We start from the raw sequence: 24,752 nt of genomic DNA on the forward strand, positions 1-24,752 counted from the left end.
AAATGTCACATTCTCCCATGTACCATACAAATAGGACAGAGCCTTGCTTTCATGAATGATAGGCTTTATTCACTACTGAGACCAAAATGACTGTTGCAGCCATTTACATCTATACAAAGACACACATGATAGTAGAGGTGTTGCACTGCGGCTTCTTATTCTTCATGCTATTAATTAAAAAAAGGCTTGGTTTAGAATGGTGTCCGTATACAGCAGTTTCCCAGAGTCCCAACTTCCTTTTTCCTCCATTTCTCTCTGAAACGGTTCTCCCACCACACACCATTAATTTGGAAGCCAGTGATACAATCATTGCTCTCAGAGTCTAACACTGCCTTCCTGGGAGGAGGGGGCATCTTGGCCATCTCATTCTTGCAAAGAAGGCTGCTGCTTTCGTCTGATCCAACAGAGCTTTGCTTATGTTCTTACTGTCTATAAGCAATGCCACAATGCCTCAAGGCCACCACTTGAGCAGGCTCAGTTCTGCCCTGTCCGGCCCCTAGCATTATGCACAAAAATGATTCTCCTAAAACGGGAAGGGAGATACCACCACCCAGACACAGTGCAGCCTATGGCACATCCTTATCCATTCGCCCCACCCTCAGCTCTGCTGTCCTCCACAACCCATTATGTTTCTGTGCCTGGGTAAAGAAGAAAAGTCTTCTTCCTCCTCACCCAGCATGGAAGGTAAGAAGCAAGATGAGAACCTGCCTTTTTTACATAAACAGCTTTGTCTCTCATCTTCATGGTGGCCCAGAGTTGCACCATGGTCTTTCGTTTTTTGGCACTCCTGCCCAATGTTTTAATCAGTCCCTCCCTCCTGACCATCATGTGACATACACACTGACAGCAGGGTATACCTTAATACCCTCCAACAACAGGCATTTGGGCATTTCAAATCCAATGAGTAAGTAAATATATGATACAGAATGCTGGTTGTTCTTGCATTCTGGATCATTGGGTGCTTTCCTTTCAATTGGATTTGGATTTGGTGGCAGTAAATAGATGGGGTGGAGCATTTTGGCTCCACCTGTTTCCTCAAAGAGAGCCACTTTCTGAATCCATGGTGGCTCCCCACACAGCTTGGAACAAACAAAAAAGAGCCATCTCAATCATGAGGAGAGCTCCTATGGCCAGAAAAGCTACCTTCTTCACAAAGTCATTTTCTATGGGCAGAAATTAATAATGGAGGGAAGGGAAAGCCTGGTGTGCTTCCACTCTTCATGTGTTTTACTCTCGGCAGATTTGGACAGCTTGCTTGGGCCCAAAATCTGTTTAGGAAGTGTTTGGCACAGAGACAGAAAAGGGGTGGTTATGCCCCCCCACCAGTTACCCTTGAAGGAATGCACCTTTCCCAGGGGGCGAGATCCCCAATCCTGCCTTGTTGCAACAGCTCAGCCCTTACCTTCAGTGATACAAACTCCCTAGAGCGAACCCGAAGCTTGTTCACTTGTGTCTCTGCAATATCTGCCCGCTCCTCGGCATCATCCAGCTCATGTTGTACCTTTCTGTATTTCACCAGGTTGGAGTTGGCTTGCTGTTCCTAAGAGTGGAAGATGGAATGGGTTATAAATGGAAGCACAGTTGATCATGCCCCATGTCTGTGCTATGATATGAGAAGCATGGGGGATATGGCCTACAAAGTTCATGAAGAGAGATTGGGTGGGTGATATGATCACCCTGCATACACACATGACCCAGGAGAGGGTTAAGCAAGGACAAATTATACTGAGCTTGGCAACACTGAAGTAGTGGCCTATGGGAAAATCTGAAGGACAGACATGCCCCTTATGGAACATGGTTCCTGGTTTCAATTAGTGTGGCAGCACAGTAGTAAAACATCACTGCAAAAGGGCTGTTGGTGATTCAGGAGCTTTCAGTGAAGAGGGCTCGTTTCTGCTGCTTTAAGAGCTGGGGTGCCACTGCAGAGCCCCACTTACTGCCTCCTCAAACTGGCGCTTGTAGCTCTTCACTTTGCTCTGGAGCTTGTCAATCAGTTCCTGCATCCGTGCCAGGTTTTTTCTGTCCTCTTCAGTCTGAAAGGCAATGGTCGCACATGAGCTGACTCAGGTTTTGCCAGTCTCACTTGCCCCACACTTTATAAGGATGTTCTGACCTCCTCTTCTCTAGCAGCTTCATTTTCTACAGCATAAAGCTACTCTTAACTCTTGGAGCAGTCTATATTTTATGTAATGAAATAGCAGCAGGGTGCCCAATGAAACCCTTTTTTCATCTATTTGATAATTGATCATTTCTATTCTTTGTCACTTGCTCCTTGATCTGTGTCTGCACATGCTTCTTATGGGATGAGCTGATCAAATGTATCTTCTGGGCTTTTCATTTGATCAACAAAGTGCAGGAGAAGGTATAAAGGGCGGTCTTAATGATGAACCACTTTTTGTGGGCAATCATCTGAGCAAAAAAAAAGGTTTCTGAACCCTCACCTTATCCCACCCAAAAAACATGATCTTTGTGCTCTATTTTGTTTTTGTTCACTGCTATTATGAGAGCTGCTTTGGCTCAACTGGTCTGAGAAAGAGGGCCATTCTTGTTTGCCACATGATCCCACCATCCAAGGGCTATGTAATCAATGTCCTAACTACATGTTACCATCTCCCTGAATTATTGCTGAAATGGTGGAGGGTGTATTTCAAGAAGCAAACTTTTTTGTTAAATCTCCCCAACCACCACTTTTGGCTCAGCCTTCCTGTTAATAGATTGGGGTTTGAAAACTGGATACTGAAACTTGTACCTGGTAAGTCAGTTCTTTGATCCTGCGCTCATATTTGCGAATACCCTTCTGGGTCTCTGCGTTCTTCTTTTGTTCTACATCCAGTTCGCCCTCCAGTTCTCGCACCTGAAAAGAGAATGTTCAATGTAAGCTCTTTTCCCTTCTCCATTGAGAGGGAACCTCAGAGATCTAGAATGAAAAGTCACTAAGAGCTAAATGTATATTTTGCATTCCGCCACATCATGGGTACTAAAGTTCCATGCAACAGCCCACTTCTGTAGCTCTGCAGCTGAGGTTGTGTCTGCCTTGAAACTTGGGCAAAATAGGAGTAAACAGGCCGACTTTCTGTTACCTAGATCTATCTTTCATTATCTTCCCTTGAACAGAGCTAGCTCCCCCTAAAGAAAACTTGGCATGCTTTAGGGCTATTTTCTATATGGTATTTAAACTGGATAGAGGATGAATGTCAGCAATAGACAGAAAATAAAGGCAATGAGAGATGAGTGAGTAAAAAGAGACAAGGAGGGGTTCCAGTGGGCAGGGACAGGAGACCAGAGAAGCCAGAGTACAAGATATTCTGAGCTTCCTTCCCCCCCCCCCCCCACTCCAAAGCACCCTCCTTCATTGAGCTGAAAAAACCATCGAGCCAAAACTGCCAAGTGCAGAAAATGGGGAAGCAAAGATTGCCTCTTGCGGTCCAGCTGGCTTCAACCCAGCAGGGCCCTGAAATATTAGAGACCCCTGAGTTCAGAGGCTTTGGATCAGTGAGGGTACAATCAAAAGGACTGGAATCTATGACTGGTAAGTCAGATGGATAGTTGAATCTGAAGCACAACACTGCAGTAACTTGAGCTTTTCAGGTTCACTGGAAAGCACACTAAATTATACTAGAATGTGTGTGTGGGTCAGGGTAGCGGTGGCTGAGATGGCAATAGTACACAACACTCTGCTGGTCTTAATGATATCTCTATTATCTCTCCTGCTTGTAGCCTTGATGACTCAAAGGACTCGTGGCCCACTGCAGAAAGATGTCTGCTGCAAGAAAAGGTGGCATCTCCCTCATACTGACCCTGGCTTCCAGTTTCTGGATCTGCTTCTTGCCTCCTTTAAGGGCAATCTGCTCAGCCTCATCCAACCGCATCTGCAGGTCCTTGATGGTCTGCTCCATATTTTTCTTCATCCGTTCCAGGTGGGCACTTGTGTCTTGCTCCTTCTTCAGTTCCTCTGCCATCATGGCTGCCTGGTAAGGCAAAGACCAAAAGGATGATGGAGTCATTCTTCTGACCCTGGAGAATAACTGGCAGGGTACCCTCCTCCCTGGCTGTAAAGCACGGAGGATTTCCAGCTCCTCCTTCCAGGCTTAGGGCACTGTCTCTGACTTCCAGAGGTTTTTCTAAGTAATCTTGTAGTCCCCATAGTATTGCTCATCAGACATTTTCACCCACCAAGCGGCATATTGCAGTGCCAAGTCCATTCTCCCCAATATATTTGGCTTTTTCCATCTCACTGGGTCCTCCTGGCACAACTGCACCATCCATCTCTGATCCCCCTGACTGAAGCTGCCTGCTTCCTCTGCTCTGCTCCATCAATCTCACTAATGCAGAGTCTGTGATTTCCTGATGTGCTGTTTATTTACCTGAACTAAGCCTCAGATTCTTTGCCTGTCTCGTCCTGCTCTGTCAGGTATTTATTACTAGTCGTCAGGAACTTCCCTTCTCAGAGCAACCACTCCACCCACCCCCATTCCTAAGCTTATGCACCAAGGTGGTGCTACATTAGGAAGGCCTTTTTTGTCCACTGTAAAAGAAAAAGCGACGCCCTAAGCATCCACCTACAAAAACAAGGAGGCTGTGCCCTTCCTGTCCAGTCCTTATGAAGAAAGAAGCGGTGTGTGCTGGTCATCTGACTGGGCATCGCATTTCAAAAACTTCTGCCAAACTGCTAGGAGTGCAATAGTCTTTTGAAAACAAAATCCAAATGGAAGTCTTGGATTTGCTTTTCTTTCAAAGTTCACAATACCAGTTTTGATTCCAAAAGTGGAATGCAAAAGTCAGCATCAGAATGTGCTATATTTGACATTTGACCAATGTTCCTCTCTTTAAGGAGGTTGCTTCCTGCTCATTACAGAAATCAATAAAAATGCAAGACACAAAGCTTTCACCAAATGAAAAAGAAATAAATTCTCAAGTGTCTGAAGGAAATATTTTGCCCAATACGTTTCATAAAAACTGTTTTTCCCTTCCTTAGGGGCCTCTTACCTTTCTTAGGTACACCAAAAAGAATCCTTCCAATATTTATTTTATTTTGAAATGCATTTCAAATTCTTACATTTCAAGACAAAATAAACATTAGGAGGGATTGTCTGAAGAAAGGTGAGGTTCCTGGGGAAGGAAAAGGTTGGATACCTGTTAGATACCACAAAGCAGCACTTGGCCATGCAGACTGAGAACTGTGGGAGCACAAATCCAGAGCATGCTGCATGGCAAAAGCTTCCTATAATCTCTTGATGGCTGCATATAGAATCAGACACTGACTGCATCTGTACATCAGCTTTCAGTCACTGTCAGTTATGGACGGCTGTATGTCAGCTATCAGGTACAGCTCCTCCCCAAGTGAGAAGTGACCATGGCCCTTGAAACATACGCACACTGCTCCCCTTTCAGGATCCCCACACCCCATGTTCTTCATGCCGCCTTACATCAGTAATGGCTTTCTTCGCCTTCTCTTCTGCATTCCGACACTCCTGCACTGCCTCCTCTACTTCGGTGCTCAGCTGAGAGATGTCTGCTTCCATCTTCTTCTTCTGGTTAATCAGCCCTGTGTTCTGGGAGACGACAGGGATTGTGCCACATTAACACACCTACTATGTGTTAGAAGAAGTTAAGTAGTAGAAGTTAAGACTTCTACTATGTCAGACTATTTGTATTACCAACAGGTAGACAATAGTCCATCACCTGCTCTGGCGGGGAAGCAACACAGCAGGGTCTTAAGCAGAGGATTTTCCCTATCTTGAGCTTTTTAACTTGACATAATAGGAATTGAACCTAGAATCTTTGGCATGCAAAGCAATACACTTCTTCTGAGCCACTGTGGTATTTCCACGTTGGTTGTGATATCAGGGGAGGGTTGTGTGGGTAAGGCTAGAGAATACTAAGAGCAGGTGTTGACATAACATGCATGAATCAACAAATGAGATGTGCTTTGATGTACAATCCATGAAGTCACTCACACATTTTTGGTGTAACAAGCCAAGCCTGTCTACCCTGCATGGTAAAACACAGTTCACCTGCTATGTATACGCCATCGCTGCCAGTCTTCTTTTAGCCTAGATCCAAGATGGATTAAGAAACTATACTGTGATTTGGAGAAGCTGCAGTGCATGGATGATAGCAACAGATCAAAATCACATGCTTTAAAATATATATTAAATTGTGGATCAAGTATTCTGGGATAACAGCCTTCTCAGAGTTTTACACTCATGATGTCAATACTTTTTAGAAATAAACTTCACTTTAAAAGAAAATGTTACAAGTAGTGGGAGGAATCTCTTCAAACTTTTTTTTAACCATCTAGCTTGCAAACAAAAAAGTGAGCCAAGTGTATTAAGATAATTAACTAACTATGGTATGCATCCCTTAGCCAAAGGACATGTGGCTATTAGCTAGGTAAGCTGGAGTCCATCTGCCTCTTCTGTGCCAGTTCTACCCAGAAAATGTTGGCATTATTCTGTGTTATAGGAAAGGGCATGCTAAAAAGTGATGATCTGGGAACAACAGCATGCATTAGTGACAATGTTCCCGCTAGAAAGTTCTGTGGTCAAACCAGCATTGTATGTCCTCAGCCTCAATGTAGGGTGCCATTTATATAGCCGCCTCCTAGAAATTATTCAGGACAGGAAAATAAAAAGGGACTGTGAAGAGCACCGAGAATATCTCCAAACTGGTAGATGGACAATAAAATGGAAAATGCAGTTCAGTATAAATCCTTGTAAAGTAACAAACACTGGGGCAAAAAAAAAAAAAAAGGATGGGCAAAAGATCTTGGGGTCAATGGTAGATACTTCAGTATGAACACTGACAGAATGAATGTCACCTCTGAAAACGCAGAACTCAGTGCTAGGGGATTATTAGGAAAGTGGCTGAAAAATAAAACTGTCAATATCATAAGGCCTTTATAGAAATTAGTGGTGCAATTATCCTTGGAATTCTTGAAGTACATTTCTGGTTGCTGCATCTCATATTGTAGAGAGGCAGAAAAGGATCAGAAATGATTAACCAAAAGAGTCAAGGAGCTGGAATACCCCTCCCATGAGAGAAAATGTTACAACACTTGTGTGTGTCAGGGCAGGGTGGGTTGCCTTAGAAAAAAGGGAAGTGTTGGAGGTGGACACAACAAAAATGTACACAATTATGTACTATGTGGAGAAAGTGGATTTTGATCTCCTTCCTCATAATACTAGAAACTTGGGGTCATATATGAAGCTGAATGATGGGAGAGTTGAGAATGACAAAAGAAAATATTCCTTCATATCCCATACACTGTGTGGCATACTACACCTGAAGTATATTTTGTACATCATGAGTTCTACAATGAAAGAAAGAGGAATATAAATGTAATGAATATAAAATGCCGATAAATATGCCTCATTCTTTGGTTTTTCAAAAAAAAAAAAAAAAGACAACATCCCTTTCCAGGCAAACAAGACGTTGCAATGTCTTTTGGACAATCCTATTTCTCACTGTGTTAAGCCATTCACAGGACACAGTCTCTTTATGCATCAGTAAATTTAACCCAATAAATATGGAAACTATTTTTGACAGGATTATTTATCCCTGAATTAAGGAGCTGCAGAGCAGGAGCACCAGAACACATCAAGAATTAGTGCAATTGAGTTCAAAAGTTGCTTTCCATCCTAGAAACGCATCTTCTGTCTCACCTGGGAGTGCAAAAGATTGACCCTCTCGGTAGCCTCAAGCAACTCCTGCTCCGCCAGCTTCCTTCCACGCTCAGACTGTTCCAGGGCTGCACGCAACTCTTCCACCTCAGCCAGCATCAAGTTGTTGCGTCTTTCCAGGGCCGCGGCCTGCTCCTTCAGATCATCATTATGGCGCAAGGTGTCATCCAGTTCTATCTGCAGATCCTGTCAGCCACACCAAAAGAGGAGTTAAGAGACAAACAAAAGCTAGACACCTCCTGCAGAACTAGAGATTGGAGAAAGTCTTCAAGGATCCTCAGTTCCAGGCCTGGACAGGGCCAGCTCAAGACCCTTTTGCTGTGAAGGACAAGATGCTGCCCCTCCAAACTCCCTTGCACGATGCTGGCTGGACTGGCAGCAAAAACCTCTTCAACAGTGGTGATTGGACAGTGTTCCTCACTGCACCCAAGGCAGAAGGTTTGCTTAGGGGCCTCGGAACAGGTTGTGCAGTATACACAGTTCTGTCCTTGAAGAGAACAGCTGTGGAGCTCATGAGGCATAACCAGGAGTCCACTACATCTGGCCACCCCCTGCAATATCTGCCACCTGAAGTGGCCCCCTCACTCTGCCTAATGGCAGGGCGAACCCTGATTCATTCATTTCCTGCACTGATTGAGTGCAGCCTTTTCTTATGGATTCAGAAGGTGGAAGCCATGGAGAGAGTCAGAAACATAAGAAAGCTCTACAGATCAAACCTTACCTTAATTTGTGCTTGGAGCTGCCGCACCAGTTTCTGAGACTCAGCAGCCTGGCGATTTGCATGACTCAGCTGTATTTCCATCTCATTCAGATCTCCTTCCATCTTCTTTCGCAACCTGATAGCCTCATTTCTCGCTTTGGCTTCTGCATCCAGTGAAGCCTGCATGGAGTCCATGGCTCTCTGATGGTTACGCCTACAAAGAAAGATACTTAGGAAAAGGCACTTTTTATCATAAACACCATGCTATGGATCCACCATCATGGCATGGCTTTCTGAAAAGAACGTTTGCATGCACATTCAGTCTATGACTGTTATGAAGGCATTAGAAGACCAAAGTTACACCCTTCCTTGCTGTCCAGCTCCAGAGGTACAGCAGTTTTATGCAACAACCTGCCAAATAAATGATATTCCTAACCTCAAGTTCTCAAACTCTTCATCCTTCTCTGCCAATTTCCTGTCAACATCAGCCTTGATCTGGGACAACTCCAGCTGGATGCGCAAGGTCTTGCTCTCCTCATGTTCCAGGGCTCCCTAGAGGGAGAAGGGGAAATAAGTCTTTAGTGACAAGTATCACTGAAACATCCATTCCCAACCATGCCCTTAGGTTTGGACACCATCAAGGTTATTCACTAAGTTCCTTACAATGTGTTTGTCAGGCATCTGGAGATGCTTTAAGAGCAAAAGCATCATTTGTACTTTTCTGGCCACCAGATGCCACCATATAGCCATGTAGACAGCCTGCTTCTTCTCTGGGCGCATTGGCACTGCCAAGGCTGGACCCTAGGTCAAGTCCAGGACCCCACAGTTCAGAGGACCCCAAATTCCCCATGACCCAGAGGGCAGCAGGTGAAGGGAACACTGCCAAAAACAACAGGCACGGGGAGAGCAAGGAAGATCATTATTGTTCCCTTCACTACTGGGCTGGTGCACATGGGTGTCCAACGTGCCACAAAACCTGGGACTAAAAACAGGAGTTTTTAGTTTTTCCAAGACTTTGCATGTTAAAAAGATGCAGTTTCTGAGCTGTACCACAGCCCCTCATAATGCCATACTTCACAAAGTAAGATTTGTGCTTTCCAGGTTCTTACAGGGTTTTTTTTTAAACCATAGAGCACTCACACACCCATCCCTTGAATTAGGCTGCTTCTTTCACTGACTGAAACTTCTGCAGACTACACTTTAGGTGAGATGCAACTTAAACCCAATGCATAGCAGTATAGGATTAGCATGGTCTCTGCTTGCTAGGTACTCACCTCAGCCTCCTCCAGGGCTGCCTGGATGTCACTCTTCTCACTCTCCAGGCCTTTCTTCAGCTTCTCCAGTTCATGGATGGTTTTGCCACTCATGCTGATCTGATCAGTCAAATCAGTAATCTCCTCTGGTTGGAAAAAAGACATGGCCAAGAATTACAGGCTTGTTTATGGCCATGACATCCCAGGTTACTCCAAGCCATTTTCCACCCTCCTCAGAGCACCCTCCCAGCCTACAGTAACAACCACCGCTATGCTCACAGGACACAACCTCTTGCTTTTCAGTTGAAGGCCAAGATCTGTGGTCACAACTTGTGCTCTGGATTATTTCCCGTCATGTTACAGATTACTCATCACTAATGCATGTTAAATACATAGTGTGCAGGTGATCCTGACTTGCCTTTAACCTTCAAGCAAGCAAGGGGGAGCTTGGTTTTAAAAGGGACCAGCAAGCATGTATTGAGATGTATTGAGACTTCAACTGGCAGCCAGTGCAACTGGAAGCGGACTGGCATAATATATTCTCATGAGCCAGTCCCCATTGATGGTCTTGCTGCCATGTTTTGGACCAGTTGACGTTTCTGGGCCATTTTCAAGAAAGCCCCATGTACAGCACATTGCAGTAACCCAAAGGAACGATTACCAGAGCATGGATAACTGTAGCTAGGCTATCTCTGTCCAGATAGGGTCATAGTCGGTATATCAGTTTAAGCTGATAAAAGGTGCTCCGTGCCACTGAGTTGACTTGTGCCTCAAGTGACAACACTGGGTCCAGGAGCACCTGCAAACTGAGAGCCTTGTCCTTTAGAGGGAGTGCAACCCCATCCAGAACAAGTTGAATATCACCCAAATGGACAGATCAACCACCCATTAACAGCACCTCCGTCTTGCTGGATTCTCATTTTGGTAGCCCTCATTTAATCCATTACCATGCTCACACTGATTCAGAGCAGGCACTGCCTCACCTGGGTTTGATGAAAAAGACAGGTAAACTGAGTGTTATCTGCATATTGGTGGTACCTCAGCCCATACCTATGGATAACCTCCCCCAGTGGTTTCATGAAGTTGTTAAATAGCATAGGGAACAAAAGCGAACTCATTGGTACCCCATGGAATAACCTCCAGGGCACGAAGGAATACTCCCTCAGCATCACCTTCTGGAATTGGCCAATCAAGTAAGATTGAAACCATTGCAATGCAGTGCCTCCTACTCCTAGACCAGCCAGCCTATCAAGATGAATACCATGGTTGATGGTATCAAAAGCTACTGAGAGGAGAATCAACAGAGACTCCCTCCCTCCTTGAAAACCTTCTCCTGGCAAAGGTCACCCCACAGGGCAATGAAGGCAGTTTCCATTCCAAAACCAGCCCTGATTGAAATGGATCTAGATAATCTGTTTCATTCAAGGGCCTATGGAGTTGTTTTGCCACCACCTGCTCAAGCACCTTGCCCAAGAAAGGAAGTTGGCCACTGGCCTGTGGTTATTAACATCCTCTAGATCCAGACTAGAATAATTCCATCGCTGGCAATACCTTGTAGGTTCTTGTTTTCACGTTTGAGAGTCTCTAGATTCTCTAAAGACTCCTCATAAGCATTCTTGAGCTTGAAGAGTTCTGTGCTCAGGCTGCGGGACTCCTTCTGAGAGGCTTCCAGCTCTGATTGTGTCTCCTCATACTTCTGCTTCCATTCAGCAATGATCCTGTCAAAATTGCGCTGCTTCTTGTCCAAAGCGGCTGCCGCTGAGTTGGCTCTCTCCAGGTCAATCGACAGGTCCTCAATCTCAGTCTGCAGTCGGTGCTTTGTCTTCTCCAAGGAGGAGCATTTGGCATGTGCTGCCTCCACAGCCTCCTCTGCCTCCTGCAGCCGGATGGCCAGCTTCTTCCTGAAAATTGTCTTGGTTAGCTATAGAAGTACTTGGTTAACTACTGTGTACACATGAAACATGAAGCTCCAGAAATGCTGCTAATCACACCCACCAACTCTATCATCTTTAGACTGAAAAGTAGTCTTCAACAGAAGACTGGTAGAACCAATGCAAACTAGAAGAAACAGGAGAATTAGGATACATTTATTAGATTTGCATACTGCCCAAGTGGCAAACACTATCAGGGTGGTTTACAATCACAAACCTAAACAGCAAGAACAAAATAATAAATATACAACCTTAAAAGTATCAAAATACTATAACATTGAACATCAAAAGTGGAGAAAAATAATTAAAACATTGAGAAACCTACAGTAAAATTAATAATCACCAATAGATAAAAGATTAAAGGGTCAAGCCTATGCAAGTTTAGACAGATAAAAGGCCTACAACTCTGGGAGTACTGGATGCTAGGCCTTTTTCTGTCTAAACTTGTATAAGATTGAACCTTAATATTTGTTTAAAGAGGAAGGTCTAAACCTGGCATCTAAATCTATACAGTAAAGATGCCAAGCAGATCTTCCTGGTAAGTACATTTCACGGACTAGAAGCCAGTATACGTTTTTCTATACAAAGTATGCATTGTGCATTTGTGATTCCTCATTCACAGTAGTTTGAGAGTGCTTTGCACAATGTCATCATTCTCTAGGATGTCTCCTGTTCTTTGCAACCATTTCTGTGGCTTGTTTTGTAGATCAAGGAAAATGTGGTATTATTGAGAAATGACAGTGCTAAACCCTCATGAATATACACAGTTCTATATTACTGTGCCACCTGTTGGTTGTGTAACTGAACAAATCAGAAGGGTAGTTAAAGAAATTCCCCAATGAAAAACATGTTTAATGAAGCCAAACTTGAGCCCACAAAGAATCTGGAAGCAGAAGTAAAGTCGAGGAGGGATTAAAAGTCTCATGTAGAAAAGCTTTATAGAAAAGACTGTTTTTCCAGTAACCTCTGAAGATGATCTTAGCAATCAGGAAAGAACACATGTGAAAAGGGACTCCGTCACACTTCCTCTTTCTTCCTACTTTCTTCTGGGAACATTCCTTAGCATGGAGTTCTCCCCTTCCTGTTATACTCAGCTGCAAAGCACCATCATGTCAAAGCTGCTTCATTCCTTCACAGAACCCTGGTCCCACATAGTGTGTGGCATGTGAAGTTAGAAATAGAACTTTGCTAGAACTTACTTGGCTTCCTCCAGCTCCTCTGTCCTCTGGATGGCATCTGTCTCATATTTGGTCCTCCACTGGGCCACTTCAGCATTAGCCTTTGACAGGGACCGCTGGAGCTCCCCCTTGGCCTCCACCTCTTCTTCATATTGTTCCCGCAGAAGGTCACAATCATGGCGCGATGCTTGCAAAGCATGAGCCAAAGCATTCTTTGACTGGAAGGTTGAAGTCATATGCGTCAAAATTAAATAACATTTGATCAGAAACCCTGCTCCTAAGTCCTAAGACATGGGGACTGCAGTTATTCAAGCCTTCACCATATGTTGAGAGGCACTTCTCTTTACTGTTACTAGACATTACAGTATTTGGATTGGCTATGGAAAAACAGTAGTAGGATGAACCTAAGTGAGCTTCAGCATGCAAAATTCCCGCTCCCTGAAATACCAGCTCTTCCCTGCAGGTGTAACCCCAGCCAGATAAGCGGTCACCTTGGTCTCTTCTTCTAGTTGTCTCTTGAGTTCATCAATGGTCTGAGTAAAGGATGTCTTGCCTCGACTTAATTGGTTTATTAGAGATTCTTTTTCTTCAAGAAGACGGCTAAGTTCTCCTAATTGTGTAAAAAACAACAACAACAAAAGCATCTTTGTGAAATCAATTTACTAGAAAAATCCTAATTTCCTGTAGCTTTGGCATCAACAAGAGCCACATAGCAACTTTTGGGTTTGATCTTGATTTCCTAAATATGGTTTCAGCACAGAAGGTACATTGTTTAAAGATTACCGGTGTGGGCAGCATGAGTTACTACAACCAACAGGACACAATGCAGACCTTGGCATCTGTCTGCACTGAAGAACCCAAAGGTTGAAGCAACCTCACATTGCTAAATAACTGCTCCCTGAAGCACTGCCCTAGAAAGCCATTGACAGACAAAAAGCCTGTCCTCATTCCTCATCCAGAACTGTGATATTTACCAAGTTATAACACAAACCTGCTCTGAAGAGCATGTGCAGCTGAATTAAAGGTATTTTGTTTATTACAACACCATACATTGGAAACTCAGGGAATGAGAAAAACTTTGAAGGCTCCTTCCCATCTCCCACTTCCATCCCATCCCATCCTTTTTTAGTACATTTTCTGACTTACTTCAGTTTGCCTTTTTGGTTTTATGACAGTGTTTGTTGTGTTAATATGACATTAAAATTAGTGAAACAATAATAGTTGCAGTAGTAGAAGTGATAGGATGGATGGATGGATGGATGGATGGATGGATGGATGGATGGAATAATGACTGGAGCTACTCACTATCCCTATACACAGAAAACAGTTATATTGGTTCAAATTCAGCGTCAATAGTATTTTACCATATAAACCCAAGGATAGGTATTTTAAACAGAGTGCTAGCAACAAAAGATGTAGCCATATCAATCAAAAGGGAGCCAAAGTGCTCTGAGTGTAAGAAATCTAGCCTGGTTATGCTTTCTGGAAAGCAAAAGTCCAGGAAGCAAAGTTGTGGATCTACTGCTTAGGTATCTACTGGAGGTAAGCAGCAGATCTGAAAGTGATTCGTGGCTCCTGATCATGTAACAAGAGTTTTGGCATCAGCAAAGACTTTGCTCAACGCACCATTTTCAGTTTGCAGTCTTCCACGCTGGGTGCTCACATCAGCCAGTTGGCGCTGGAATTCATCCAGCTTTGATTTGGTTTCACTCAGCTGATCCTCATATGTTCGACAAAGCTTTTCAGCATTTGCCTGGAACAGCAACAAAAGGTCTCTCTGGATGTCTGAAGTGCCATGCATTATACCAGAAATGTCTCTGGGCCATATCCAGCCTGCCTGAGGTCCCCAGCTGGCCATGCCACCCCCTTTCCAACAAATGCCAATCATTTAGTAGTTACCAAAATTTTGCACAGGATCTCCCCATTCTAAAAGGTTGAAATGCCTCTCCTAAGTCACTGGTAGTAAGAGCTTTTAGCTAAAATGTGCTAATACTTTTGGTATTTTGACCCTACCCCTTTTGCATTCAGCCCCAACCTCAACTGAAATGTGGCCCCCAGGAGCTGGTAACTCCACTTTGGGTACTTTCCCCCCTTTCCCCCTTTTGGTTTAGAATTATAACACTGAATTAGCTCTAGTGGGTGGGAACTATTCACATGCATTAAATACTCCACCCGACATATATAAATACCCTGCTGCATCTCCCTGCCTTTCAACACAGTGGTGCCCAAAAAGCAGAGGTTTCAGTAGATTGCATTAACTTAGCCAGTCACCTTGTTCTTGGTGAGGTAGTCAATGTTGGATGACAAATCATCAACCTCCATCTTCAGCTCACTCTTCTCCTTCTCCAGCTTCTGCTTGACTCGCTGCAAGTTGTCAATCTGTTCACCCAGTTCAGCCACAGAATCTGCATGCTTCTTGCGCAGAGTTGCAGCAGTCGACTCATGCTGCAACGTGGCCTCTTCCAGGTCTCGGCGCAGTTTCAAGAACTCTGCCTCACGTTTCTTGTTCAGTTCGATCTGACAAGCAGTGGCCCCACCTGCTTCTTCTAGCCTCTCACTCAGCTCTTCCAGCTCATGGGCCACCTCTGCCCGCTGCTTCTCTACCTTGGCTCTGGCAGCTCGCTCTGCCTCCAGTTCCTCTTCTAGTTCTTCAATACGGGCCTGGATGTTGAGGAAAAAGGTCAGGAACTACCGAACAGCCCTGCCCAGAATGGAGGAGGAGACTCCAAAGATTTTGCTTGGAATTGGATGACTCAATACTTCAAGCTGGGCCCCCATCAACAAATGGACTATCTAAGTTCTGAATTGCCAAGAATATTCATATTGTAGTGGACCACAAAGCCCATCAGATTTAGCTCTGTGACATTACTGATGGTAACTAAGCCTATTGAGATCAAGGAAGTCCTGTCTAAACTGGTCATATGGAGAATCTCAGTCAGCCAGATTACTATTGATTGTCCTCTCTCTATGTCAGCTACATTGACAAACATTTTGCTTCCTTTCAATGCTAGCTCCTGAAACAATTGCCAGAGAGGGTGCTTTACAAATCCACAGAAGATGTACACAAAGTGGACACACACACTTTTTTCAGCCTTAAATGCCTCTTTCAGTGAAGATACCAGGGGAACAGTTTTATGCCATTTGGGGATGGAGCTACTTAGGTCAGTCCTGGTAACATATTCAGCTTGCCACTAATATAGAAACATAGAAACAGAGCGAGTCAGAAGGGATCTCCTGGGCCATCTAGTCTGACCCCCAGCTCCAGCCAGCTCCCTCATGACACGCCTACCATGTCTATGTCCAGCCTATCCTTGAACATCCTAACCGATGGGGCTTCAAGCATCTCCCCTGGTTGAAACTTCAGCTGGCACATCTCTCTCTTGCATGAACACCTACGTTGTAAGCCATCCAGTGACACAAGGAATGGACGGCACACAAATTTTATAAATAAATAAATACACAGCATTAAAATTAAAATGACTGCTCATCATGTGTGAAGCAGCCTACCTTAGATGAATGCTGGCCCATTCAGAGCTCCTGAACAGGCTATCATAGCTTTACCTGGAGTTCTTTAATCTTCTTCTGCAGCTGAGCAGCAAGGACTTGCTCATCTTCAATTCTTGAATTTAACTGGTTCATTTCAAAGTCTTTCCTATGAAGGAAAATAGAAATGGCATGCACTTACATTGAAGTTGCTGTAATGTTCACTCAGAAGGGACCCTGGTGGTTTGAAACTGTAAACCTGTTGAAAGTATTGTTTAGTCGCCATGTTTAATCCTTTGAGCCATGTGATAATCGTGAGGTTTGAGGCTCAGGGGAAGACAGGTTCACTTCTGGCTATTAGGCCTAAAATTCTGAAGCCATAATTTGCACCTCAGCTGTTTGCATTGTGCCAGTTTATCTTATCCTCCCTCTTCTCTCCCTAGTAACTAAAGCCTCTAGCTGGACACACAGAAGTACAACAGGTAAAAAGAATAAATCCTAGGAGATATGTGCTTAAGTCCCACTGGAATAAGTAAGGCACAAAACCCTACCAAGTCTCCATTTCTCTCTTAATGGGCCCTAGAACAATATTATGAGCACTACAACCTTCTTTTCAAGTTGGCATTTAGATGCTACAGTAAAACAAATAATCCTTTTCAACCCATAAGTATGGCTGAGAAATCTCAGGTGAAAATATGTAGCACCCCATGTTAAGCTCTATATCTTCTACTTCTGCCATTCGGATTGCTTAAGCTTGGTGAAGCCTGCTTGACCAGGTTTGGCTTGGCTGTATGCTCCTATTTGCATTGATGGCTTGCTCACTTTTTGAGCTTCTCCTCCAGCTGCTGTTTGTCATTCTCCAAATCCATCACAGATTCCTGAGTCAGCTTCAAATCGCCTTCCAATTTGCGTTTTGCTCTTTCCAGGTCCATTCGTATCTTTTTCTCTTGTTCTAAAGCACTTTCCAGCTGGACAGCACAAAGAAAAAGGGGATCAGAAGTGTTCTGCTGACCCTCTTCCCTTCTCTCTAACATGTCCCCAAAGCAGTAGCTTCTTACGCAAAAGCTCAGCTTTATCTCCTGCAGCTGGAACTTCCCCAGAGTATCTAATCCTGGCACATTATGATGGGGTTGAAACAATTGCAAGATAGATTTCTCTGGGTAGAAATGTCAAAGAATTGGATAACTAGCTATGGTTTAGGCCACTAATACTGATAACATCCTAGCACAGCATTTCTAGCTAAACATTTGTACCTCGCCATCTGTTCCCTAGTGAGTTCCTAGCAAGGTATCTGGCTACTGTTTAGAACTTATTGGTCATATACCATATTGTATTGTACAATAGCATAACGTATCAACCAGTTCTCCTCAAACTGTAGCTCCATAGGTGGTTTGGAGAACAACCCCATCATTCTTGTCCACTGCCCACTGATGTTTGGGCTCGTATGAGCTATAGTCCCAAACATTTGGAAAGAAGGAGGATGAAGAAGGCTGATATAGATCCACATAGAGATAGAAATAATAAGTTTAATGTGTTTCAAAGTCCCTTCTTTCATCAAAGCAGTCTTTTTATTTTTTACCACCATTACTGACTTTTCTGTTGATGGACTCACATCATCCACTTGCTGTTCCAGCTTGACTTTGGCCTTGGCCAGAGTGTTCGCTTTGTCCTCCTCAGCCTGAAGGTCATCCAGAGCTTGCTGGTGGGCTTCCTGCAATGCCTTCTTTTCCTTGGTCAGCTTAGCAATGACCTCATCTAAAGCAGCCATTTCTTCAATCAGGTTTTTCACCTAGGATGATGTGACAAGAGAGAATATACAAATCATAGGGCAGGGAACACAAGCACTGACTTAAAGTTCATCTGGTTCTTTAGCAAATATAATAACTACGTTAAATGTAGATCATGAAAGAAGGTAATTTTTCTTAATCTCACCAACTGATAATGAAAGGTGCTAGGAAACTATGCCTTACCCTCACCCCCAATATCCCAAATGTGTTATTTCTGCTAATAGAGAGAAGAACATGTTATCTTTGCGGTGGTGCTTTGAGGCTTCTGAATGCAATTAAGAAGTGCAGTGTCCAGTATGTCTCAGAAAACTATTTTAACTTCAGCTGGTGCAAGTCTCAATTGCATATACATACAGTGCTAATATGTCACTGAATTTTTGTATTTTTTACAATTTACAAAAGCACCAAAGGGTAGTCTACACAACATTTTAAGAATTAAATCTAATATAATTAATTACCTTACAATTGCAAACTACAAAACAAATGAACAAAAGCCCTAATATGTGCAAAATGGCCAAACCAAAACTGCTTACCCATACAGGGACATGTATCCTATGCAATTCTAGATAGAAACAATTACCAGGATAGAAACCTTATAAATAAGAATACCTGTTTCTTATTATACTGGCTGCATTATGCCAGGAATTGCTAAACTTATTCTGTCCAAACTTGCAAACAATTTTGTCCTTTCAGGCTTTAAATTGCAGACTTAATTTTGCCTGCTCTTATTTAGCACAATTTGGCTCACCTTGTTTTCTGTGGCATGTTTTTCTTTCTCCACCTTGGCCAGGGTGATCTCCAAGTCATCAATGTCTTTCTTGAGCTCAGCACATTCATCCTCCAGCTTTCGCTTCTTAGAAGTCAGCTCTGAGTTCATCTCTTCCTCATCCTCCAGGCGCTCTGTCAGTTCTTTCACCTTGGCTTCCAGCTGGATCTTGGTCTTGATCAAGAGGTCACAGCGTTCTTCAGCATCAGCAAGGTTGTCTTGCTCCTGTAAAAGGCATCCAACAGCAGCATTTACCACACTGGACTGTGCTGCTGATTCTCTATCATGATACAGATCTTGCATGTGGCACATTTGTCACTTCTGTCTAACTCTTTGAAAGTTAAGAACTTGAGTCTCACCTCATTCAACTCTCTAGTTCTTCCATGCATTCCATGCATTTTTGGAAGTTAAAATATAATTGTCACACACACACATGCATGTGTGTATACATACACAGAGAGAGAGAGACCCAAGTAACTAGCACAGAATCAATAGATCTTTCAATAACTTCAGCTTACATTAAAATTGCCACAACAAATCTTCATCTCTCATGGTTACCTACTAAGAGTTCCTCTGAACAAAGCATTTGTTGCATATGCCATATTCCTTACTCATTGTAGTTTATGGGTTCTTTAGATGACAGTGTGACCCTTCAGTTCTGCTTCTTTGTAAGCAGCACTTACAAAGCAGGGAAAATGGAGTATTATTTCTGACATGAAAATCAAGAGTGATTTCCTCTCCTAGCACACCACAATGCCACCTAGAGGTTATGTAGCAGAAAAGGAAATGCTGTTTGTATAAAGCTCACATTTGAAGGGCTATGGATAACTCACCGCCTGAAGCTGTAGTGATAGGTCATTCTTTTCTTGGATAATGCTGACTTGTTTCTCTTCAAGCTCCTTCCGTTTAGCATCTGACTTCTCCAGGGCCTCCTTCAGTTTCTGTAATTCTTCTTTGAGGACAGCCAATTCCTTCTCTGACTGTGCTGACTTGAGGAGAGGCTTGATCTTGAAGAAAAGCTTCATCCAGGACCAATTTTTCACAGCATTAAAAGCACGGATATTCCACTGGATGGTGTAGAGTGCTTCCCTTTGTGGAACAGACAAAGTATGGGATGCTATTCAGTGGACATTCCTACTGCCTGACCACTGCTTATATCAAAGCAGTACATTCATGCTCCCACTTCAAACTAAAGCTACGTGGAGGAGCTCAGTATACTAGTCTAGCTTGTAAACACACTTTTTTGTCTGAGAGACAGATCCATTGTGCTCTATTTTATTGTGAAACTTACAATTTGTATTACTGACGTCATGGTCTAATCTGCTTTCCCCAACATGGTGCTGTCCAGATGTGCAGGACTACAACTCCCAGTATCCCATAATCAAATGCATCTGGATGACACCAGGCTGAGAAAGGCTGTTCTGAATTAATGGATAAGATCAGGGGTGGGAATCTTTGTGGCAACACTTCTGGCTAACTCAGGGGTGTAGAACCTCAAGCCTGAAAAATGTGGTCCCTTTGCGATCCCAGTCTGGCCCTCCAGGTTCTCCAGTTGTCCATGACTCCCTCCCCTCTCCTTCCCAATTTCTCCAAACTACCAATAGTGTTGTGATTTCCCAGAACTGGAATATCTTTGCCTATTCTAAAAGGTTCAAATGCCTCTCCTAAACCTCTGGTGGTGAAAGCGTTCAGATAAAATACACTGGAATTTTTGAAATGCAGCCCCTCCGCCCCGAGCTTCTCAAAACTGGAATTCAACCCTCAAGCTGAAGGAGGTTCAACAACCCATGGCTAACTAGTCACAAAAGTGATGGTTTGTCATATCTCAGTTGGTGATGAGCAGCAAGGGCCATGACAAGGTTGGTTTGTGGCTGTACCTTCTGCGGAGGATCCGCTGATACTCAATTCTCATCAGACGTCCCCGCATCCTGGCCTGCAGAAGGGTGATAATCTTGGCCAGACGTTCATCTCGCATCTCTTCCAGTAGACCCAGCAAGCCTGCTTTGAAAAACACCTGTGAAAAGGAAAAATGTGTGGAACCAAAATGAAGGGGACTCTGATGTTGAATCATCAGTTTCAAACATTCTGAAGGACATTTTCCCCAGGCTGATTCCTTACATTTATTATGTTTAACTAAGATCCAAACTAAAGAACATTGGAAAAATATCTTATCCTTTATATATCAAATAATGGTATATAGGATACTCTTAGATCTAAAAATAATTCTATTCTTATATCTCAAAAGTATTTATTATATTTGTAAGCTCCCCTTTAGCAAATAAAAGTATAAAACAGTTTTTATAAAAGGAATACTGAAAATATATTGCAGCATTAAAACAAATTCCAAATTTAAATCAAGATTATTCACACATTGATAGGTCTGGAGAAAAGCCATTAACCAAAAATAAAGAGAAAGCAGAAACAGTAGATTTACAACTAATAGTTAGATTACCGATAGCAGCAAGAATATGTAGCACTAACTGTTGGAAACAACATTTACCCCAACATGTATTAATTTGGAGACAAATGCAATCATAATGTACAAATAAAATATTGTTATTGGTATATTATTAAACTTTCCTAGATATTTTTATCAATTTTATTTCTCTGTTATGCTTATTGATATAGTATGTTCTTATTGAATTGGTTATGCTAAATTTTATATAGTATGTGAATAGAACAAGCAAGGAAATGAGTTAGGAAAGTGAATGTCCATAACATAAAAGTAGGCTAGATACTGAACAAGAAAGAGGAGGATGAAGAGAAGAATCTGAAATAAAATTGCTAAGAAATAAATTTAATTTATACCTACACATTCTCCCAACTCTAAAAGCAAACCATTCAGTTCCTAAATGCTATCTGCACACCAGGTACCTTAGTGTGTCCAAACTTGTACTGCGTATGGTCAAGGTCCAAGGAATTCAGCAGCTTCTCTGTGGCCTTTCTGCTATCCACAAACTTGTCATCTGGAATGGCAGCAGGATTCAGGATACGGTAGCTGGAAGGATACAGGACAGGACATCAGGAAGAGATGCTGATCACCCAGAGTCCTTCCTCATCTAAGGACTACCTGCAGTGGCCGTTTTAGCAGAGATTAGTTTAGTGCATGCAGAGACTATGCTGGGTGTGCTCTGAGGCCAAGCCATGTACTGATTGGTTGGCTGAGTTATTCGTTAACCCTAACCCTAACCCTAAACCCCAAGGCACTAATCTGAGTAACAGGAAGGATCTTTTCTCTCACACCTGTTATCCAAATGAAAGAAAGACGGACTCCTTACCACACACTAAGCCTGAACATGCCAATACCACATAATTTAAATGCATCACTACCCCATAATTCAAAGATCAACAGCACAGGAAAAGGGCTTGCTTTGGTGCAGGTAAGTGATTCTGTTTCTATTTTAAAACATTTTCATCCCACCTTTCCTCATAATGGTTAAAGATTGTTGAACAAATGGTCTGTGTTCTGGTGTGAGCATGCCCAAAATACACACCAGAGGAAGGTTTTCTTTTAATGGATTTTTTCTTGAGAATAAGCAGCTACCAACAAATCATTCCAAATAGCACAGCTGAGGGATCCTCAGTTGGCCCTTTTATACACTGTTCATTAAAGGGTTAAATGTAACACAGTTAAGACTTTCCAATAGGTTACAGAAGTAAAAAGTTACAATGGCATGTCTTTCCTACTTGCATGCCAAAGATGTTCCAAAAGAGGGGGAGGAGGGGGTGCTTTTACATAGAAGAGGAGGAGGGTGGGGTAAGCTGGTGTGAATTGCCCTTTGTTTGAGCTGCTGTTACCCGTGAAGTGCCAGCTACATTTCAAGGATGCACACATGCAGATTTCTAGAAAAAAGTTTTTCTCAGGCCTGGTTATGTATCAGTGATTGCATGATTTAACCAATGAAAGTTAGACCTATTGATCTGTACATCAAGATGGCACAAAACCATGAAGTAGAAGCAATGTGTAACAATAATAATACATTAAAAACAACTATGCCACTTAAAACAGCAGGGTAAAACCATGAGAGTAACACTTCTCACTGGGTTCACCCATTTAAGTTCACCCCAAAACATTCCTAAAAGTAAAGGTCTTCATTGTGCAGGTACACAGGTGGTTTCCCTTGAAGATTTCAGTGGGCATTTCTCTGGATTAGGGTGGGTAAACATGGTAGCAGAATGAAACACAGAAATGAGAACTCCTGGGTCTAGTAACTGTTCATAGAATCATAGAATATAAGAGTTGGAAGGGGCCATGAAGGTCATCGAGTCCAACCCCCTGCTGTCATGATCCTCCTACATATCTAGGAAACTATTACAGATGTTTTGGTGTGAGACTTTGCATGCTGATCCACCTCAGGAGGGCATGTTCTGTGTCATTAATCACCAACTACAGCAAAATTGCAATCATACACACAGCCATCCCACTACTGACCTCTCTCACAGTAGGCAATTGTGAGCAACCAACACCAATAGGAAACGGAAAAGAGAATTACCGCTGCTTGAAGTCAGCATAGAGAATTCTGTTAGGAAACCCTTTCCTACAGATACGGATGCCTTCCAGCACACCATTACAGCGTAACTGATGCAGCACCAGGAAGGGGTCCATAGCTCCTGCATAAGGAAGGATGGAAGGAGGAAGGAAGGAAGGAAGGAAGGAAGGAAGGAAGAGCTCTGACACCTCTGAGCAGTACTGATGCTTCGAAAGCAATACAAATACTTCAGGAACTCAGCAAAAACAAAAAAACAAAACAAAAAACCCCAAAGTGTCTGCAGCTATGCAAGCCTATAGAAATGAGAACATAACAAACATAGATGAAATAAAATTAAAAGGTAGCATTAACAGAATGCAAAACAAGGTAGCACATATAAGCAATAAGACAGGAAAATAGATGCGTTTAAAGCCAAATTTTAAGGACTTTGATTCAGCTGAGTCTCATCAATGCTTAGGATATCAGCCTCGATACTAGCATGTTATTATTGTTACTATTTAAGTGTATCACTTCCCACCCCAAAACACAGTCTCAGAGTAGCTTACACAAACAATACAGAACTCCACTTAAATTGCATACATTCTATGCCAGTTCAAGTGTTTGCCAGGGAAAAGCTTAATATATAAACAACAACCAAAATAAACTGTGCACAGTTTTTCCCTGAATGTTCTCATCCATCACAGGCATCCTGTAGGGGTTTTTTTGCATCTGCATACCTGGAGTCTTTGTTTCATTGGGGATGATGCAACGGACAAAATGGGGTTGGGTGGCACGCAAATTGGTCATCAGTTTGTTCAGGTTTTCCTGAAAAGCAGGCATACAGGATTAAATTGCTTCACTGGCTCCTTCTCCATTTCTGAACACAGTTCAAAGTACAGTGTTTAACTTTTAAAGCACTATATGTTACAGCTAAGGCTGTTCAGCCAAAGTTTCTGAAGCACTTTGTTCTCCTACACAAACTTGCCCCATTGTTGTGATCCTCAGCTGAGGCCCTTTTCTGGGTGTCCCTGCCAGCAGAGAGCAGGCAAGTGGTTGGCTTGAGAAAGGGCCTTCTCAGGTGTGCTGACCCAACCCTAATACAGAATTCCCAGCCCAGGTGAGTCTGCCTGGTACCAGACTGAATGGCCCTTGAATACCTGGCAAAGCCCTTTTATTCTTAGCTGCTCTTTTACCTGCAGTACTTTGGTTTATTGTTTTATAGATAGCATGTTTGCATTATTGCACAATTATTATGTGTAACCTGTGAGCCCCATGGGACATTTTTAAATGAAATGTAAAGTTTAAAAGTTTTAGTTATGCTGTTTTCCCCTACTCTGGATGTGTCAAAGAGCAGTTGTGTGATCCTGTTTTCACTGGGCTTAGTTGCTAGAAAGATAAATAATGCCATCATAAGCTGAACAAGCCAGGTCCTCCTAGATCTGGCCAAGCAAGACTGCTGATGTTTATTTAATTCCAGTGCTGCACCAGACATATACAAAAGCA

The 24,752-nt window shown here is 42.9% G+C and overlaps 1 protein-coding gene across 1 annotated transcript in view; it reads right to left on the reverse strand.

Moving 5' to 3' along the window:
• Positions 1-47: 47 nt before the first annotated feature.
• MYH7B (myosin heavy chain 7B) overlaps positions 48-24,752 on the reverse strand; it is a 54,370-nt gene continuing 29,665 nt past the window's right edge. Inside the window, exons 17-40 of the mRNA XM_044447482.1 lie at positions 23,987-24,074; positions 23,274-23,391; positions 21,655-21,778; positions 20,658-20,794; positions 19,614-19,869; positions 18,763-19,005; positions 17,840-18,016; positions 17,050-17,195; positions 16,306-16,396; positions 15,016-15,405; positions 14,371-14,497; positions 13,236-13,354; positions 12,766-12,962; positions 11,187-11,536; positions 9,657-9,781; positions 8,819-8,934; positions 8,404-8,596; positions 7,665-7,868; positions 5,427-5,552; positions 3,798-3,968; positions 2,750-2,854; positions 1,938-2,033; positions 1,403-1,540; positions 48-167 (exon numbers count right to left, since the gene is read on the reverse strand). Of these exons, the coding sequence (XP_044303417.1) occupies positions 156-167; positions 1,403-1,540; positions 1,938-2,033; positions 2,750-2,854; positions 3,798-3,968; positions 5,427-5,552; positions 7,665-7,868; positions 8,404-8,596; positions 8,819-8,934; positions 9,657-9,781; positions 11,187-11,536; positions 12,766-12,962; positions 13,236-13,354; positions 14,371-14,497; positions 15,016-15,405; positions 16,306-16,396; positions 17,050-17,195; positions 17,840-18,016; positions 18,763-19,005; positions 19,614-19,869; positions 20,658-20,794; positions 21,655-21,778; positions 23,274-23,391; positions 23,987-24,074 (3,849 nt within the window). The 3' untranslated portion in view covers positions 48-155. The remainder of the gene's footprint in view (positions 168-1,402; positions 1,541-1,937; positions 2,034-2,749; positions 2,855-3,797; positions 3,969-5,426; positions 5,553-7,664; positions 7,869-8,403; positions 8,597-8,818; positions 8,935-9,656; positions 9,782-11,186; positions 11,537-12,765; positions 12,963-13,235; positions 13,355-14,370; positions 14,498-15,015; positions 15,406-16,305; positions 16,397-17,049; positions 17,196-17,839; positions 18,017-18,762; positions 19,006-19,613; positions 19,870-20,657; positions 20,795-21,654; positions 21,779-23,273; positions 23,392-23,986; positions 24,075-24,752) is intronic.

The sequence above is a fragment of the Varanus komodoensis genome, unplaced genomic scaffold (assembly GCF_004798865.1).
Source record: "Varanus komodoensis strain SLA01 unplaced genomic scaffold, ASM479886v1 scaffold52, whole genome shotgun sequence".
Classification (NCBI taxonomy): domain Eukaryota; kingdom Metazoa; phylum Chordata; class Lepidosauria; order Squamata; family Varanidae; genus Varanus; species Varanus komodoensis.